General features: G+C 54.4%; 3 protein-coding genes across 3 annotated transcripts in view; 2 read left to right on the forward strand and 1 right to left on the reverse strand.

The window, feature by feature from the left end:
- Positions 1-2891: 2891 nt before the first annotated feature.
- Positions 2892-3050, reverse strand: GUITHDRAFT_81683 (hypothetical protein; the record flags this gene model as incomplete). Its single annotated transcript, XM_005820104.1, has 1 exon — positions 2892-3050. A coding segment is annotated over one exon (159 nt), but the record flags the coding sequence as incomplete, so codon positions are not given.
- A 2966-nt stretch (positions 3051-6016) lies between these two features.
- On the forward strand, positions 6017-11124 carry GUITHDRAFT_166530 (hypothetical protein; the record flags this gene model as incomplete). The annotated part of the gene is made up of 16 exons (XM_005820105.1): positions 6017-6432; positions 6493-6669; positions 6750-6769; positions 6864-6989; positions 7036-7113; positions 7165-7283; positions 7333-7444; positions 7519-7631; positions 7708-7793; positions 7862-8063; positions 8113-8226; positions 8277-8435; positions 8505-8618; positions 8665-8816; positions 8863-8959; positions 9034-11124. The coding sequence occupies 16 exons, from the start codon at positions 6017-6019 to the stop codon at positions 10912-10914; spliced, it is 3966 nt and encodes a 1321-aa protein (XP_005820162.1). The 3' UTR covers positions 10915-11124.
- An 861-nt stretch (positions 11125-11985) lies between these two features.
- The window catches only part of GUITHDRAFT_148091 (hypothetical protein), a gene marked incomplete at both ends in the record, with an annotated part of 8853 nt that continues 1417 nt past the window's right edge, over positions 11986-19421 (forward strand). Inside the window, 6 exons of the mRNA XM_005820106.1 lie at positions 11986-16893; positions 17266-17781; positions 18021-18059; positions 18215-18454; positions 18720-18805; positions 19299-19397. Coding sequence (XP_005820163.1) covers positions 11986-16893; positions 17266-17781; positions 18021-18059; positions 18215-18454; positions 18720-18805; positions 19299-19397 — 5888 coding nt within the window. The remainder of the gene's footprint in view (positions 16894-17265; positions 17782-18020; positions 18060-18214; positions 18455-18719; positions 18806-19298; positions 19398-19421) is intronic.

The raw sequence follows: 19421 nt of genomic DNA on the forward strand, positions 1-19421 counted from the left end.
GTCAGATCTGAGGTACCTCTTCACTCTGCCTGTGTCAGGCCCAATGTAGTGCGCAGCCATGTACGCTCCGCCGTAGTGCTGGAAGCCTGGAAGGAACATGGCGTGGGTCCCTGCCGAGAGCGAGATATCTCCGCATTTCTCCTGTGCTCCGTGGAGACCGTCGTTGTCAACGACCATCTTGCCGTCTACGTACATGAAGGAACCGTCGTCGGAAGTGGTACAGAACGTGTATGTGCCGGCCCTGGTGACGTCCAGGTTGCCGTAGATGGCCCACACGTAGTTGTATGACGGCGTCTTGGGAACGGCGCTACGGAAATCGTCGAGGTCGTGGAAATCGATGTATGGAGTTTTGCCTTCCTCAACAAAGTTCAAGAACGCAAGGTCAGGCGTGTACGTCAGCTCCTGGGTCTCAGCCTGATACATCCTCATGGTGAAGGACGAAGGTGGAGGCAGGTCAGGTAGCTTGCCCTTGGAGCTGCCCTTACTCATCATCAGCATCTCTCCTCCTCCTGTGTCTGGCCCAGCGTAGGTGATGCTCTGGTAGATCCCTCCCCCATGCTGGAAGCCTTCCACAGTGACGGAGTGAGATCCTGCCCGTAGCTGCGCATTCCCGCAAGCCCTAACAGCTCCATGGAGTCCGTTGTTCTCAACGAGCAAGTCGCCGTTGAGCAGCAGTCGGGACCCATCGTCCGACGTCGTGCACAAAGAGTAGGTCCCCGCAAACTCAACGTATAGCGACCCGTAGAAGATCCAGCTGTAGTCTGAGCTGGGTGTCTCAGCCACGTACTGACGAAGCTCTTCCAGGGAGTCGACGCGGACGGTCTCGATGTCCTTGGCGCTTCCAACGAAAGTGACCATGGGGGAGTCAGGGATGACCTGCCTCAGCTGTCAGATCGTCACCTCCACGCCCAGCAGAGCCCCACCACTAGAGGTCTGTTCGATCTGAAAACCCGCAGGGCCCAGTCAGACGCCGGAGGCTTTTCTGGCAGGTTCGCCTCGGCGTCCTCGCTCCTAAGGAGCATCTTGTTGCCCAGGGTGTCTTGGCCCCTTGTCAAGCGTCAGAGCAGCGCGACTAGTCGCCAAGCATGTATACCTCCAGAAGGCGTGCAGGACGAAGGCGCCCGTGTTAACAAACGCCTTGACTCGGATGCGCACAGTTCCCTTTGTGACGTCAAAAGGGCGGCAGATCTCTCTAGTGGTGTGCAAGCCGTTGTTGTCAACCACGAGGTTGTCCTCCACAAATAGCTGCGACCTGCGTACGTCTCTCACCTTACACATGAGCAGCTGCTACCAGACCGTACCCGTCAGATGATGCAGTGCAGAAGTCGTAGGTGCCTCCGTTCTGGACCAGGATGTTTCCGTAGAACTCCACCGCAAAGTTTGACGCAGGCACCCCTGCGAAGTACTGCAGCAACGTGAGCCACGCGACCAGCCGTACACACGCATAAGTAGGAGGACAAGGTACTGCACTGACCTTGCGGAGTGTCTCGATGCCCTGGAAGTTGATGTATGGAATAGTGGTGCTCCCAAGGTACTTCATGGCATACATGGATGGGATGCTCAAAAGGGTCCCAGTCGACTCATACACCCGCACAGTCCAGCTTGATCGTGGTCTCTTGACAGCACCTTCAATCTGCGCACCCGTCACTCGTCTGTGTGGGGACCCTTCCATCATCCGCCAACCTTGAGAGACTGTACGCGGTCGTTCCAGCCCTCCCAGACGAGACAGTCGACTTTTCGTGGGCCGACGTAGACGATCTTGTTACCTTCGAAGTACCTTTGATCGTACATGGTCACCTGGAGACAGGCCCCGTCAGCTTCATCATCAATCCCAAGGTCGAGATACCGAAAGTTTCTCCGGGATGTACAAGGAGGACAGTGAGTTTGCTTTCAGTCTGCAGTTATGCAAAGCACACATGTCTTGGTCGTTGTCGCACTCTCCATTGTTGAATACTTCCCATTCACCCTCCGGGAGGATTTGCTTCCATTCGGGGTCGTTGTTGGGATCTCCGCAGCTGCCCCCGAACACGACTTGATTCTTGTCAGTGCTGAGGTGAAACAGAAACGCACAGACGTCAGCAACGACGCTGAGCATACTCCCCTTCCCCGAGCTCACCTCGGCAAGCATGCATCCGGAGTGTAGCATTCTTCCCTCAACCGCCTCACGGTCTTGAAGCTCGAACGCACGTTCACCCTCATGCCCTGGACGAGCACAAGTCAGCCCCCGCACGGGCACGCCAAGATTAGGTCAGTAGAGGACTGCCGGATCAAGCCGTACCTGGAACTGATCGTTGAGCCCCCAGCAGCATAAGCCAACATCGTCGGCATGCGTACATCCTTCGCCTCCACAGGTCTTGGGACAGTCGCCCATGTCCTCCTCAGTACCTTTGCCTGTGTGGAGCATCACAACACGTCCGAGCCGCAGAGACGAGCCTTACAAGCTACACGCGACAGCCATATGGGACCTTTGCCACCACCTTTTCTCAGGAGCTTGCCTCCTTCTTCGAACCCGATGTTGCGGCAAACCAGGTCGGCGGTGATCTGAGTGAAGCCTACTCCACACACAGTTCCCCAGACCTGAGCAGGACGTCATTAGGCCTCACACAAGATAGGACGCGAGACTCACTCCATTGTATAGGGTCTCAAGGCGGCAGGCCGAGTAATCACAATCAACAAGGCGGGTGTAGAGGTTTCCACCGCCAGGGCAGAAGTATCTGCCAGGCTTCCAACTCTCACCGACAGGAGCTGTACAAAGTACTTGAGGATCTAGCACATCGTTGTTTTGCATGGGCATACCTTCTCCCTGAATGCCATCCGGACCCATCGGGCCACTAATTCCAGTGATTCCGGTGACACCGCTGAAGCCTCTGACGCCTGATGATGTATCACAACTAGATTGTTCTGCACGCAACCTCCTCACCTGCAGGTCCTGGAAGTCCTTCGATCCCAGGCTTGCCCATGGGTCCTGCGAGGCCCTGAGGACCCTTTGGTCCTTGGGGCCCTTCAATGCCGTCGGCACCATTAGCTCCCGGGGAGCCATTCATACCTGCGACAAGTCAGTCGATGCTCGATATCTTCCGCGTACAAGTTGTTTCATCATCTCTCTCTTCACTATCTGTAGCTTCATAAAGACTGCTTACCAGGCAAGCCGGGTGGACCTCTGCAACGCCGCCAAAAGAGCAAAGGAAGCAAACAAAGCACATTCAGCTCCTCATCACAGCACACTCTCTCAAAGCTCACTCTGGTCCTTGCACCAAGTGGTATGGAGCGCTGATGTCATCGGTCTCCTTTGTGTTGAGCTCTACTATCTCATCCTTCACGCCCGACACTGTGGACTTGACATACTCCGACAAATCCTTCTCCTGCTCATCAAGCTTCTCTGACATCTTGGCAGACTTCTTCAAGGCTTCCATGAGCCTGAAGTCAACATGAGCCAAGCATGCTCTTGGTGAGACACAATCAGATAGAGGGGCTCACCTCTTCATCCTCCTCTTCGATATGCTTTCCTCCTGAAGGAACGACTCGGGAACGTCCGGAGACTGGTCCTCATCACTTACTCCTGCTTGCGTGGAGGGCATGTAGTTGATGCCTCCTGCCTGCCCGTAGCTTGGAGGAGCTGAGATCTCTCCTTGAGATGAGAGAATCTGCTGTGTGGCTGGCTCCCATAACGCCTGTCCTTGGCTTCCGCCTAGCTCATATTCTCCACTGTAAAGTTCGGATGGGGAAGTATGACGCAAGAGCGAGCGGGGAGAGGCGAGAGCGATGAAGACGATCATGGCAGCGAGGCCACCTATGGCCAAGTAGCTATATGCTCTGCTACCTCGAGCCGTCTGTGCCGTCTCCTCCGGCGCGGAAGGAAGTCTGTCTTCCTCTCCCCGCGCCATGGGCGGCGGCACTGTGAAGGGTCGATCCCAAGAGTCAGACCCAAAGAATTAAGTCAAAACAATCAACTGTACCCCCCACCCCCTTTGTGACCCTGGATGCCCTTGACCGGTGATGGGAAACTCAAAAGAATATTCAGTTCAAATGGTCTCTGTAAAGTTCAAATGAACAAAAAGATATTCAATGATTTTTCTTGTTTGTTGCGTCAGAGAGTTCCGAAGTTGAATTTGAGTGTTCGCCTTGTACACAAACAATTAAAAAGTGAGGTTCAGATTTCGGCTCATGTTTACAATATATAAATGAATATATCAAATATTTTGGGAAATGCTTTGGATTTGTTTCCCAAAATGCGATATTGTTTTATGCAAGAAAATTTTGCTTTATCAGTACAGTTTGTAGATATATAATTAATCTTTAAATAGTACGACTTTATATATAAATGAAGTTGAGTATATTTCTGTGGTAGTACAACTGCTGCTTGCGAAAAATAAAAAATACGGTAATAAATACCGAGTCTGCCTCAGAGACGTTTCCGGTCTTCCAGAATGCAGCGGCGGCAGGTGCAGGAGCACAACGCCCAGCATGCCTGTGCAGGGTGAGATCACAATGCAAGATTAAGCAAGAGTATCTTTCAACATGTTCATCTCGACAACGTGATAACTTCTGGCCTGATTCACAAGACTTACGTTGGTATTTGAGATCACCCTTGTACACCTTACAAGGATTCTTGCAACCAGGGCCCCACCGTGTGTATGTCTTCTCAAGAAGATGAACTTTTTGGCCTGCAGAAGTGACTTCTCAAGTCATTAAGACTGTTGCCATGACTGTTCAACAAGATTCTGTTTTATCCAGGAGAAAGTCAAGGGATGGATGGAGCAGCGTGGTCAGCATGAATCAGGTTTCAACTTGGAATTGAAAGTTTCAGGAAGGTGAATCGCACCAATCACATGAGTAATCAACTCATAATGGAAGCAATGACAGCCATTGCCATGTCATCGGAAACGAATACTCGTTCTGAACGGTTTGTTGTCAGGTTGTCGGAGTGCAGATAGGTTTTTGATCAGAGAGTGCAAGCCGCCAGCAGAATGGAAGACTGCAGGCGAAAACCAGACGGATGTGTGAGCTGTGGTAGATGGATTGAACAAATCTCCAGTCTTCGAAGCAGAATGCATGGATATCCAAGAATGCAGCACCGATACCACATCGGGATGAGATTGACACATCACGAAAGAGTGTGGAATGAAATGTAGATTTGAACATTATGAATTAATGTAGAATGAAATGTGAGATTGATACATTATGAAAGAATGCAGAAGGAACTGTGTGATTGATACGTTATGCAAGTACGTGGAATGAATGTAAAATGTGCATCTGGTGTTTGGGTGGTTGTCACAATATTGCCCTGTCACCAGTCTTGATCTCTTTAGGTGGCTCAAATACATTGTTCAATTGTTGGTGGAATGTTTGATTTTGGGATGTTCTGATTGTTTGTTTCAAACCTTGTCTATCACTTGTTTCATACCATGGTCATGATTAATTACCACTCAACAACAAATGATTGATTTGGAGCATCTATTCAAACCGAGTAGTAGTTAGGGAGGAGTCTCTCCTTGATCACAAATTCCTTCATGATGGAGGGAAAGTAGTTCAATTGTTTGAAAATTAAGGGCATCCTTTGAAATATGCTATGATATACATTCAGGCACCTTTATCACCATGTTCTAAGTTGGTGATAATCTCACGTTTACCTCTTTAACGGTTCACTCAATCTTGTCCTTCTCACAACTTACACTTCACAGCCTTACAAACATTACCATTCGCCACTTGATCATCTTGGTGTTTGTAAGTGTCTAATCACATGCAAGGTCACGTTCCCTTCCTCTGCCCGCATTGCAGCATCTGCGGGACAAGTGAACAATCATTATATTTATATTACTCATTCGTACAGAAAATTGTACCTTGCTACCGGGGTAAAACTAAATTTAAGTAGATATTTGTACTGAACATTTTAGCTTACCAAGCATTCTGTAGACAAGCAGACGGTCAACGATAGGAGCAAGAGGGGGTAGGGGGTACCTTGTTGAGTAAAATCCAGGAGCCTGCTATCGAAGAGACACTTCGGTGCGCTACCGCCATGGCGCGGGGAGTGGAGGACGGACTCCCTTCCGCGCCGGAGGAGGAGGAGGAGGCGCGGAACAGGTGTCGAGGTAGCAGAGCATACAGCTACCTGGCCATAGGTGGCCTCGCTGCCATGATCGTCTTCATCGCTCTCGCCTCTCCCCGCTCGCTCTTGCGTCATACTTCCCCATCCGAACTTTACAGTGGAGAATATGAGCTAGGCGGAAGCCAAGGACAGGCGTTATGGGAGCCAGCCACACAGCAGATTCTCTCATCTCAAGGAGAGATCTCAGCTCCTCCAAGCTACGGGCAGGCAGGAGGCATCAACTACATGCCCTCCACGCAAGCAGGAGTAAGCGACAAGGACCAGTCTCCGGACATACCGCAGTCGTTCCTTCAGGAGGAAAGCATATCGAAGAGGAGGATGAAGAGGTGAGCCCCTCTATCTGATTGTGTCTCACCAAGAGCATGCTTGGCTCATGTTGACTTCAGGCTCATGGAAGCCTTGAAGAAGTCTGCCAAGATGTCAGAGAAGCTTGATGAGCAGGAGAAGGATTTGTCGGAGTATGTCAAGTCCACAGTGTCGGGCGTGAAGGATGAGATAGTAGAGCTCAACACAAAGGAGACCGATGACATCAGCGCTCCATACCACTTGGTGAAAGGACCAGAGTGAGCTTTGAGAGAGTGTGCTGTGATGAGGAGCTGAATGTGCTTTGTTTGCTTCCTTTGCTCTTTTGGCGGCGTTGCAGAGGTCCACCCGGCTTGCCTGGTAAGCAGTCTTTATGAAGCTACAGATAGTGAAGAGAGAGATGATGAAACGACTTGTACGCGGAAGATATCGAGCAGCGACTGACTTGTCGCAGGTTTGAATGGGGTTCCGGGGCTCAACGGTGCGGACGGAGCTCCTGGTCCTCAAGGGCCAGTGGGCCCCCAGGGTTTCTCGGGGGCGATTGGAGTTCCTGGACACGAAGGGAAGAAAGGACTTCCAGGTGAGGAGGTTGCGTGCAGAACAATCTAGTTGTGATACATCATCAGGGGCCAGAGGGCCTATTGGTGTGACGGGTATCCCGGGCATGACCGGCCCGATGGGTCCGGATGGCGTTCAGGGAGGAGGTATGCCCATGCAAAACAACGATGTGCTAGATCCTCAAGTACGTTGTACAGTTTCACTAGCTGATAGCTGGAATCCTGGCCGATACTTCTGTCCCAGTGGTGGAAACCTCTACACCCGCCTTGTTGATTGTGATTACTCGTCCTGCCGCCTTGAGACCCTATACAATGGAGTGAGTCTCGCGTCCTATCTTGTGTGAGGCCTAATGACGTCCTGCTCAGGTCTGGGGAACTGTGTGTGGAGTAGGCTTCACTCAGATCACCGCCGACGTGGTTTGCAGAAACATCGGGTTCGAAGAAGGAGGCAAGGCTCGTAGGAAGGGTGGAGGCCAAGGTCCCATATGGCTGTCGCGTGTAGCTTGTAAGGCTCGTCTCTGCGGCTCGGACGTGTTGTGATGCTCCACACAGGCAAAGGTACTGAGGAGGACATGGGCGACTGTCCCAAGACCTGTGGAGGCGAAGGATGTACGCATGCCGACGATGTTGGCTTATGCTGCTGGGGGCTCAACGATCAGTTCCAGGTACGGCTTGATCCGGCAGTCCTCTACTGACCTAATCTTGGCGTGCCCGTGCGGGGGCTGACTTGTGCTCGTCCAGGGCATGAGGGTGAACGTGCGGTCGAGCTTCAAGACCGTGAGGCGGTTGAGGGAAGAATGCTACACTCCGGATGCATGCTTGCCGAGGTGAGCTCGGGGAAGGGGAGTATGCTCAGCGTCGTTGCTGACGTCTGTGCGTTTCTGTTTCACCTCAGCACTGACAAGAATCAAGTCGTGTTCGGGGGCAGCTGCGGAGATCCCAACAACGACCCCGAATGGAAGCAAATCCTCCCGGAGGGTGAATGGGCAAGATTTAGCAACAATGAGTGCGACAACGACCAAGACATGTGTGCTTTGCATAACTGCAGACTGAGAGCAAACTCACTGTCCTCCTTGTACATCCCGGAGAAACTTTCGGTATCTCGACCTTGGGATTGATGATGAAGCTGACGGGGCCTGTCTCCAGGTGACCATGTACGATCAAAGGTACTTCGAAGGTAACAAGATCGTCTACGTCGGCCCACGAAAAGTCGACTGTCTCGTCTGGGAGGGCTGGAACGACCGCGTACAGTCTCTCAAGGTTGGCGGATGATCGAAGAGTCTCCACACAGACGAGTGACGGGTGCGCAGATTGAAGGTGCTGTCAAGAGACCACGATCAAGCTGGACTGTGCGGGTGTATCAGTCGACTGGGCCCCTTCTCAACGTCCCATCCATGTACGCCATGAGGTACCTTGGGAGCACCACTATTCCATACATCAACTTCCAGGGCACCGAGACACTCCGCAAGGTCAGTGCAGTACCTTGTCCTCCTACTTATGCGTGTGTACGGCTGGTCGCGTGGCTCACGTTGCTGCAGTACTTCGCAGGGGTGCCTGCGTCAAACTTTGCGGTGGAGTTCTACGGAAACATCCTGGTCCAGAACGGAGGCACCTACGACTTCTGCACTGCATCATCGGACGGGTACGGTCTGGTAGCAGCTGCTCATGTGTAAGGTGAGAGACGTACGCAGGTCGCAGCTATTTGTGGAGGACAACCTCGTGGTTGACAACAACGGCTTGCACGGCTCCAGAGAGATCTGCCGCTCGTCGTACGTCAACAAAGGCCTTGTTCACATCCGAGTCAAGGCGTTTGTTAACACGGGCGCCTTCGTCCTGCACGCCTTCTGGAGGTATACATGCTTGGCGACTAGTCGCGCTGCTCTGACGCTTGACAAGGGGCCAAGACACCCTGGGCAACAAGATGCTCCTTAGGAGCGAGGACGCCGAGGCGAACCTGCCAGACAGGCCTCCGGCGTCTGACTGGGCCCTGCGGGTTTTCAGATCGAACAGACCTCTAGTGGTGGGGCTCTGCTGGGCGTGGAGGTGACGATCTGACAGCTGAGGCAGGCGATCCCCGACTCCATCATGGTCACTGCAGTCGGAAGCGCCAAGGACATCGAGACCGTCGGGGTCAGCTCACTGGAAGAGCTTCGTCAGTACGTGTCTGAGACGCCCAGCTCAGACTACAGCTGGATCTTCTACGGGTCGCTATACGTTGAGTTTGCGGGGACCTACTCTTTGTGCACGACGTCGGACGATGGGTCCCGACTGCTGCTCAACGGCGAATTGATCGTTGAGAACAATGGACTCCATGGAGCTGTTAGGGCTTGCGGGAATGCGCAGCTACGGGCAGGATCTCACTCCGTCACTGTGGAAGGCTTCCAGCATGGGGGAGGGATCTACCAGAGCATCACCTACGCTGGGCCAGACACAGGAGGAGGAGAGATTCTGATGATGAGTAAGGGCAGCTCCAAGGGCAAGCTACCTGACCTGCCTCCACCTTCGTCCTTCACCATGAGGATGTATCAGGCTGAGATCCAGGAGCTGACGTACACGCCTGACCTTGCGTTCTTGAACTTTGTTGAGGAAGGCAAAACTCCATACATCGACTACCACGACCTCGACGATTTCCGCAGTACCGTTCCCAAGACGCCGTCATACAACTACGTGTGGGCCATCTACGGCAACCTGGACGTCACCAGGGCCGGCACATACACGTTCTGTACCACGTCCGACGACGGATCCTTCATGTACGTAGACGGCAAGATGGTCGTTAACAACGACGGTCTCCACGGAGCACAGGAGAGATGCGGAGATATCTCGCTCTCGACAGGGACCCACGCCATGTTCCTTCCAGGCTTCCAGCACTACGGCGGAGCGTACATGGCTGCGCACTACATTGGGCCTGACACAGGCAGAGTGAAGAGGTACCTCAGATCTGACAGCTCCAAGGCACCTGCTCCCCCCAAGCCCTCAGCATGGACAGTGCGGCTGTTCAGAGGAAGCAACATCCAGAACATGGCTCTTGCAAACTGGCAGTTCTTGACGTTCGTGGGCGAGGCGACATACAGAGATATCTACGTGCCCAACAACGGAGAGTTTGTGAGGATGATTCCTGGCATGCCAGACAACAACTTTGTGTGGGTGTACTACGGAACCGTCAAGATCAACGCTCCTGGCATCTACTCTTTCTGTTCGACCTCTGATGACGGCTCATACCTCTTCGTCGATGACAACCTCATCGTCAACAACGATGGCTTGCACGGGGCCGACAGGAGATGTGGAAGTGTCAAGCTGAACCCAGGAGATCACCAGGTTCGCGTTGAAGGCTTCAACCATTGGGGAGAGGCTTATCAGAGCGCGTCCTACTCCGGCCCGGACACTGGGGACCAGTACCGGCACATGGTCAGCTTGCCGACGGCTGCCCCACCTCTCCCTCCTCCCTCCGAGTGGACCATCCGGATGTACTCCACCAACTACGAACTCCATCACGTTCCGGATGTCTCGCACATGTCGTACGTCGGGGGGGCCAAGATTTCCTACATCCAGTTCAGCACCCTTGGAGAGCTGAGAAATTGGGTCCCGAACACGCCTGATTCCAAGTACGCATGGCAGGTGTACGGAAAAGTGCGTGTGATCATTGCAGGCACCTATACCTTCTGCTCTACTTCTGATGATGGTTCAATTGTCTACTTTGGCAACCAACAAGTTGTCAACAACGACGGGCTGCATGGGGGTGTGAAGGTTTGCGGTTCCATCAACCTTCAAGCTGGGGACCACGACGTGGTGCTGGTGGGCTTCCAGAACTACGGAGGAGTGTACCAGGACTTCACGTACAGCGGGCCGGACACCAGAGGGGCAGAGAGGCGTGTCAGAAGTGTCTCGGCAGCTGCACCTGCGAGTACTGCAGGCACTTCTGGGCAGTTTGGCAGGTGGCCTCCGAACTGATCAGCAGTGTACTTGCCGCTGCCGCGGTGCAACTTCGAATCAGTTATGCCTCACTGATTGATGATTTTTCATTCTCCTCACTTTGGGTTTGCGCTTTATTAACAACGAGATGCGGGGGTTGAGTTAGGCGGGCCGTGATCGAGTTGAAGTGAATGAGCGAGACCTTATTTCTTGTGACCTAGAGTTTTGATATTGAAAGCTTTTACTTCCAGTTTCACCGAGTGATTCCCCCCTCGCAAGTCCGAGGCCCGGCCTGAGTGTTGCCCGGCTCGGCCCGCCGGAACTGCAGTGGCAGTGAGAGTTCCGATCCCGGCGAATTATAATTTTGAGCAATCCGTGTTTCAGTACCAGTGACTTTTATATTGAAGTACGGTGACTGTAAACTTCAGATATCACTTGGGTACAACACATAGAACCATGATGGTACAGAATCGGAATATGAAATATTTTATTTTGTACCTTTTTGATACTGTATCGGAAATATTTCATACTAAGGTACCGAGAAGGCCTGTTCACTAAAACATTTTGTTGAAATATTTGTACTGAACTAAAAGTAATGTAAATCTATGTACTATTATATGAGTTATACGGATCTCCATACAGGAAGGTTTTAATCTAAAAACCCCAAAAAGGTAATTGTAAATTCGTGCGGAATGTACAGGAATGGTGTACATGTCTGTGCGGGAGCGAGGGGGTAGGAGGAGACAGAGGAAGGAGGAGGAGGGGACTAGGAGAGTAACTCCACCTGCCATGACGGTGAGGGCGATTGCAGAGCAAGAAGGAAGCTGGTGAGAACGGTGGAGATGAAGGGGAGAGGAACACAGGCGCATGGGCTCAAAAGGCAGGTGTTGGCATGTAGGAAGGGGAGACACTTGAAGGTGAGCGGGACAGTAGCAGGAGGTGGTGAATGAAGCTAGCAGATGTGCCAGGCTGTAGCAAGTCTGTCTCCTCCCTGGGCTCGGTCGACTCCGTGAAGTGTCGCCAGCACCATTGAACGCCATCGGCTGTGGGACGGACCTTGCTTAAAGCTCTACTGCGGCGATGCTGCTGCAATCCCATTGATGTGGTGATATGGCCATGGAAGCAAGCCTGCAGACTGCAAATGTCTTGATAGAAGACGCAGAGCAAGACAAGAACATCTTGCTGTGGGCCAGGGAGGAACCTAGTGAGGCTTTCGGCGGCGAAGCACTTGATGACGGCAAGGCCCTGGTGGGTCTGCGTGCCGACCCAGCCTCCGAGAACTGGGAGGACGACTTCGACTTTGACTCACCTTCCTGCGATGCGTTTCCTGCTCCTCCTCAGGCTGACAGGTTGAAGAGCAAGAGCAAGCTCAAGGCCCACAACCAGAGCAGCCTTGGAGCACCGGAGCGCAACAACTTGGAGGAGCTGCTCAAAGTCTTGCCGGACCTGTCGATCGATGCTAACTGTCTTGATGACTTGTGCCGTCTGTTCTCCAGCTCAAACTCAGGTCTCTTCACCGTCAAAACTCTTTTGAAGGACGTCCAATCCATGTACAACTCATTCCATGATAAATATGTGGTCGAGAAATTCAACGGCAAATCGAGAACGAGGATCGAGGACCTCGAACAGAATCTTACAGACGCCATGGAAAGTAAGTGTTTACAAGCAGAGCTCTCGGCCTGTCTTGAGCTTGCCCGGACATATCGTGCCAAGTCCCAACAGGGGGCAGCGATGTTGAAGTTGCAACGTGCGCAGACGGCATTGCAGACCGCCGAGCAGAACTTGACGGGCGAAGAGGGCAGCGAAGCTTCCGGAGAGCTGATCACGGAGGCTCACATCCTTCATGAGATGGCCATCACGGCCAGGAAGATACAGGATCTGAACGCGGCGAAAGCTTACCTGGAACGTGCCTTCTTCTCGATCTCGTCCTCCAAGAGCCTGTCTCCGCTGTGGTCACCGTTGTGGCTGCGGCTGCATGTTGACTCTGGCATCTTGGCTCTCTCTCTCGGCTCGACCAAGACTGCGTTATGGCACTTCTCTCAGTACCTTGCGGGCCTCGTTGCAAGGCAGCCTTCGCTGTCTGTAGATACGCTCGTCAAGTATGACTCAAACGACCAAACTGTGAAATATTATGAGGAGCTGTTCATGGGATGTTTCTTTGTCGGAGCCACGTTGCAATGCTCGATGGCGCCTGACTTGGCCTTGACCTTCATCAAGTACTCGATTGCCACCTATAAATTCATGGAGATGCAGAAGATTGAAAACGCCCCAAGAAAGCTGAAGGTTGTTATTTGCTGGTACAAGGAAGCAATGTACACGTCTCAGGCTACGCACGATTGCCCGTCAGTGAATGAGGATGACAGCCTGTACTTGTCTGAAGACGAGGAGAACGCTGATGTGGATTTTGACGAGCAGATGGACGATTTCGGGTCCAACGAGGGGAAGCAGAACGAGGATCAGGCGGAGAAGTCGGTGGAGGAGGATGATGAGTTCGATGAGGAGGACGAGGATTGGGACAGAGAGCTTGAGATTGAGGCCATGCTGAGGGGAGAAACCTCTGAGAGCATCTCAAGGGAGTCTTCGCGCTCGAGCCTGTTCACGGGCAGCAGGGCGTCGGAGAACATTGAGATGGGACTAGGTCAGTCAGGCGACTCCCTCCCTGAGAGGTGGGTGTTCTCAAAGACTCTGTCCGGCAAGTCTGTGAAGCCAGTCATCATCATGTACCCCAAGGTCAGCCCGCTGTACTCGATCAGATCCAAGAGGATCATGAGTGAGGCCGCTACCCAACAATGGCTCGAGGGACTGATCAAGAGCCAGAGGCAAAGTTACTTGCTCCACAGCCAGGCTGCTAACTACGAAGGGATCGACGAGAGGCTGAAGAACGCTGAGCGGTCCCTTCGGGATTGGACGATTCTGTGCGTTCAGTATTGCCACGTCCTGTTTCGATTGCCGGATGCCAGCCAACATTTCTGGAAGTATGCGGACATCTTCTTCAGAGGCGTCGCAGAGAGCAAGTTGATGCAGAGGGAGAGGGATTGGAAGACGACGGAGGCAGAGGACAAGCTCGTGTGGTTGGCTGTGATGCGAGCTTGCGAGTCAGTGACGTTGATGGCGTCCCAGCTGTGGACCAGCTCGTCCAAAAACGATTTCTTGCGCTTCCTTAAGATCTCTCGAGAGGTTTCGAGGAGGAAGAATGACTACTTCTACGACGTGATGGAGCTTGAGACGTTTGCGCACCATCGCTCCTCCGAGATGTTCTCCTCTGTCATCCCTGGTTTTTGCAGGATCTTCTTGAGCGCGATCAGGAGGGAGCGAGACGAGCCTCCCTCCAACGCAGATGCAGACACCACCGTCATCGAGTGGGGAGGAGAAGCCAGGCAGCTGGAGGACTGGGGGCGCCTGGAGAAGGGGAACCTGTCATCCGGCGAGATGGGTTGGACCAGCTTCGAGGCTCAGGCGGCGGCTCTGGCGGACATCCAACTGTGTCTCAAGGGCCGGTCGCCGATCACCGCAAGGGAGGTAGTGCACGACATGAAGGGGCACAAGCAGGAGAACCCTGTGGAGTGGCAGGATGGTGACGTGGACATGCCTGACATGGTCAGCCTCGACCGCCTCCTCCTCGACGAGGAGTACAGGATCAGCCTGCTAGCGGACATCTACCCCAAGACTCGACCCGACCTCTTCCTGCGTGCCAAGTGCGCCTTCGTCCTCGGCAACTTCTACCTTCAGCAGAAGGAAGGGGCAGGCAGGGTCAAGGCGGAGCAGCTCTTGCTGGAGAGCCTGTACATCCTTGACAACTGCGCTCAGCCCGTCCCAGGGATCAAGTTTCTTGTGTCGAGCTTGGGAGAGGTCGTGCTGCAGGCGTACGCTGCAGTCCTCCTCGAGAACAACAAGTACAAGTACGGAGTGCTGGCGCTGGAGGCAGCGGCGGAGTGTCAGAAGCTGAGGACGGGGGTAGAGCCCCAGCAGCTCTACCGGCAGCTGGCTATGGTCTGCACTGAGCATGGGGACTACGAGAGGAGCTTGAGGTACTACTCGATCGTGCTGGGGAAGGCGAGGCAAGACGGCAAGTCCAACGAGTTCATCTTTGTGAGCGAGAGGGTCTCGGACATCCTGGTAGAGCACGGGGACTTCGCGCAGGCTGAGCAGATCCTCCTTGCTGCGATCGCGTTCCTGCAGGAGGAGAGGAAGGACAAGAAGGACAGCAGCTCCCTCGAGGGCCTCCTCAACGCTGCCAACGACATGGAGCTGGAGTACCTGGCCAGCTACAAGAACCTTGACACCAGATTCCTCCGCATCCTGATGAAGCTGTCAAAGATCCACCTCGATGGGTACGAGACGGTCAAGGGGGTCCGCATCCTCAAGAAGCTCCTCTCCCGCTCCCTCCCCGCCAGCAAGAAGGCAAGCATCCAGGCCCTCCTCGCCACCGGGCACTACGAGCTCTGGCAGACAGCTGAGTGCGACGCCTGCCTGGCCTCTGCTGCCGCTGCGACGTCCTCGGGCTTTGCTGAGGTGCTGTCCGGGCCCGAGCTGTTCGCCATTACCCTCCTGGGGTGTAAAAATCTCCTCAGGTCAGGACGAGCCGTGGAGGCGCTCAAGAAGATAGACGAGGCGATAGCAGGGGAGACCCGCCTCAGCGGCATCGGCCAGCTCTTCCTCCTCCGTGGCAAGGTGCTGCAGACGCTGGCGTGCCGGTCGGAGGGGGACGCTAGTGTCCTGCCCTCCTTCTCTTCCACGCTGGATCTGTGGAGGGGGGCGGCTGAATCAATGCACATGGCCATGGACGCGTTCTCTCGCGTCGGGGATCGAAGCATGGAGTCTAAGGCCGCGTGCTGCTATGCTCAGGTGCGGCTGGACGCCATATGGTGCCCCTGCGTCCTGCTGAAGAAGCAGTGGGAGACGACGCTGTTCAAGACGGCACCGAAGGACTTCGTGTCGAGGAGCGCTCTCCACTCGCCCATGCTCGGGCCAGGGATGAGGAGGAGGGAGACAAAGTCTTCCATGGGGAGCAGCGGGAACATGAACACTCGGATGTCGGCAGCATCGAGGGCAAGCAGCATGGGCAGCAGCACCTCCCCGCACCTCAACGCCATCGACTCGGACCCCCTGTGCTCCATCGAGCGAGCTTCCATCTTCGGGCTCGAGGAGAACGCGGCGACGCTATCGGACATCATGACCCTCCTCCGGTCGCACCTCAACATGGCGGAGATCCGCTGGCTGCAGGGCAGGAGGAGCGCGGCCATGGCACACTTCCTCGAGTGCCGCGACCTCTTCTTCGGCCTCTTCGTCTCTCCAGCTGGGAACGTGCTGGTGTCGGACGGCCCCCTGGCGTTCACCAGGGCGATCCTGGGGATCCTGAACAGGATGGCGAGGTTTGTGCTTGTGTGGGATAAGGTGACCATCAACCACCACATCGCCATCTTCGACACGATCCTGAACCTCGAGGTCGACCTCGGGTTCTCGTCGTCGCACGGCATGGAGGAGGGCAGGGCGTCGGAGAACGGCAGGAGGGTGTGGTCGCTGCTGCATTCCATGCGCTGCATCGGAAGGTTGGGCAACAACAGGAGGCTAAGCAAGGAGGACGTACAGAGGAGAAACCTGAACACCCTCAGGAAGATCTGGAGGGTTTGTACGAGCTCGGCCACAGTAATCACTGCAAGCATGCGAGCCGACGCAGGGCAGCTGGAGCAGGCGGGCAGATCGCCATCGATGAAGCCCCTCCCTCTCCGACCTCCGCCTCCTCCATGCAACGTGCTGAACCTGTGCCTGGACTCTGACCTTGTGTCCCGTCACATCTACATCTTGTGCCTGATGGAACAGTTCTTGGCGATCTACAGCCCATACGCCGGCCTGCTAGAGGCACGGATCTTGGGGACGGGAGACAGCGGAGGAATGTTTGACCAGACGTCCCTTGCGGTGATAGGAGACTTTGTGCAAGGGCTGTCTTCCAGGAGGGAACTAGGTGGGCAGGCGATGGGTGGGAGCGAAGATCCAGCCAAGAAGGACGCGGCGAATCAGGTGGGCACTGTTTGCTGCTGCTGCTGCTGATGATGATGATGATGACAATGATGATGATGATGATGATGATGATGATGATGATGATCTAGTTTGAGCTCAGATTTGTTGGTAATGAAGCAGAGTGCTGAGTCTTGTAAATTCGACAAGAGGACTTATGGACTTGACACTAAGCTCCTATTTTGTTTACACACTTTGCGGATAATTTTCTGTTGCGAATCTTGTTATGCTTTCCCCTCCCTCTTCTCTTTTACTCTACTCTACTCTGCTCGCCTCGCCTCACCTGTCCTCCTCTTTCCTCTCCTCCCCCCTCCACACTGCCTGATCCCTGTGTCTCTCACTATCTCAATCACTGATCTTCTCCATTCTCGCCAGTTGCAGAGATCGGAACCTCTCAAATCTTGCGAGCTCGGAAAGATCCTTCTCAACTCCTTCAACCAGTTTCCCGCAGACTGGAAGTACGGATCGCAAGCAGCCAAGCTGAAGCAGGGGCAGCCTGGCGAGGCAACGCAGGGCTGCAGCAGGACGGCAAAGAGGAAGAGGAGCTGGCTGAAGAGAGGATGTTTCATGATGTTCAAGTCGCTCCAGACGGCGACGAAGCACAAGGAGGAGGAAGCGATCGTTCTCCCTCCTCCCCTCTTCATAGCCTGCAGCGCGCTCCTCCGCGCTATCCCGTGGGAGATAGTCTGCCAAGGGTTCACCGTCATGCGCTCCTTGGGCCTGCACCCGTTCCTGAGGTGCGACGTGGCGAAGGAGGAGAAGAGAGAGGAGGAGAAGGTGGGGCGGCAGGGCAGCACGCAGGCGGAGGAGAGGAGTCAAGGAATGTGCCTGGTCATCCCGCACAAGTCGAACTGGAGGAAGCAAGACTCGAATTTCTTCGAGAGGAAGAAGGTTGATCACTGAACAGCTCTCCTCCACTGTTGTCTTGCCTGGTCTCCTCTCCTCTCCTCTCCTCTCCTCTCCTCTCCTCTCCTCTCCTCTCCTCTCCTCTCCTCTCCTCTCCTCTCCTCTCCTCTCCTCTCCTCTCCTCTCCTCTCCTCGCCTCTCCTCTCCTCTCCTCTCCTCTCCTCTCCTCTCCTCTCCTCTCCTCTCCTCTCTCCTGTAGAATGTTTGACGCGTTGTCGTGACAGGGAGCACTAGGGAGAAATTGGCTAACAGCGATGCAGCAAGTAAAGCCCCCGTCTCCTCTCCCTCCCTCTCCCGCCTCCTGTCTGCTCCCCTCCTCTTCCACTACCGCCTTTTTCCTTCACCCTTCCTCCCCTTTCCTGTCTCTCCTCCTCCTCCTCTTATCACCTCCACCCGCCATGCTGATCCTTTCATGCAGAGACAGTGGGCGCCACCATGGGACGGAGGAGCAGGAGGAGGAGCAGGGGGAGCAGGGGGAGCAGGAGACGGACCTGACCGCCACAACGCCTTCGGCTCTCTGTTCATGCACGCTCCCATCGCGCAGCCCAGCAGGAAAATTTCCCAGCTGAGGAGGAAGTACCGGCTTCCTCCGAGCTTGCAGGCGCACGTTGTGTTTGTTGAGTCAGAGAAGATCGCGGCGTCCCCTCAGGAATTTGCGGTGAGAGAGGAGGAGAGGAGGATGGGACGGGGGAGGAGAAGGAAGTGCGATGGACGAGGACGATGCGGCGGCGGGGAGGAGAAGGAGCAGGAGCAGGAGCAGGAGCAGGAGCAGGAGCAGGAGCAGGAGCAGGAGCAGGAGCAGGAGCAGGAGCAGGGGCAGGGGCAGGGGCAGGGGCAGGAGCAGGAGCAGGAGCAGGGGGACGAGGACGAGGACGAGGGCGAGGAGAAGTGATAGTGTCGAGGTGTTTGATGCCGCCTGGCAGGTGAGTGTAGACAAGGAGGCAAGAGGACGGGAAGTATTCTTCCTCCTCCCCTACTTCGAGCTGCTCCGCTTCGCAAGTGTCTTGAGGTGACTGGACCCCCACCCCCCCAACCTCCTCCTCTCCTGGCCCCCCACCCCCCCAACCTCCTCCTCCTCCTCTCTCCTGTTCCTCTTCTCTTCTGTTCCTCTTCTCTTCTGTTCCTCTTCTCTTCTGTTCCTCTTCTCTCCTGTTCCTCTTCTCTTCTGTTCCTCTTCTCTTCTGTTCCTCTTCTCTTCTGTTCCTCTTCTCTTCTGTTCCTCTTCTCTTCTGTTCCTCTTCTCTTCTGTTCCTCTTCTCTTCTGTTCCTCTTCTCTTCTGTTCCTCTTCTCTTCTGTTCCTCTTCTCTTCTGTTCCTCTTCTCTTCTGTTCCTCTTCTCTTCTGTTCCTCTTCTCTTCTGTTCCTCTTCTCTTCTGTTCCTCTTCTCTTCTGTTCCTCTTCTCTTCTGCTCCTCCTCCTCCTCACCCCTTCCTAACAAACTTCTCTCATCGCTCTTCTCCCCTTCCCCATCATCTCCTCCTCCCGTCTGACCCGTGCACCAGCGACGCCCTGGCTATGAAAGGAGGATGTACCCTTATCTTCTGCCCTGACTACGCGATCAAACAGTTTGTAACTACGTTGCAGAAGAATTTACAAGAGAGGTGGGAAATGCTCCTCCTCCTCCT

Source organism: Guillardia theta, assembly GCF_000315625.1.
Source record: "Guillardia theta CCMP2712 unplaced genomic scaffold GUITHscaffold_190, whole genome shotgun sequence".
NCBI lineage: Eukaryota > Cryptophyceae > Pyrenomonadales > Geminigeraceae > Guillardia > Guillardia theta.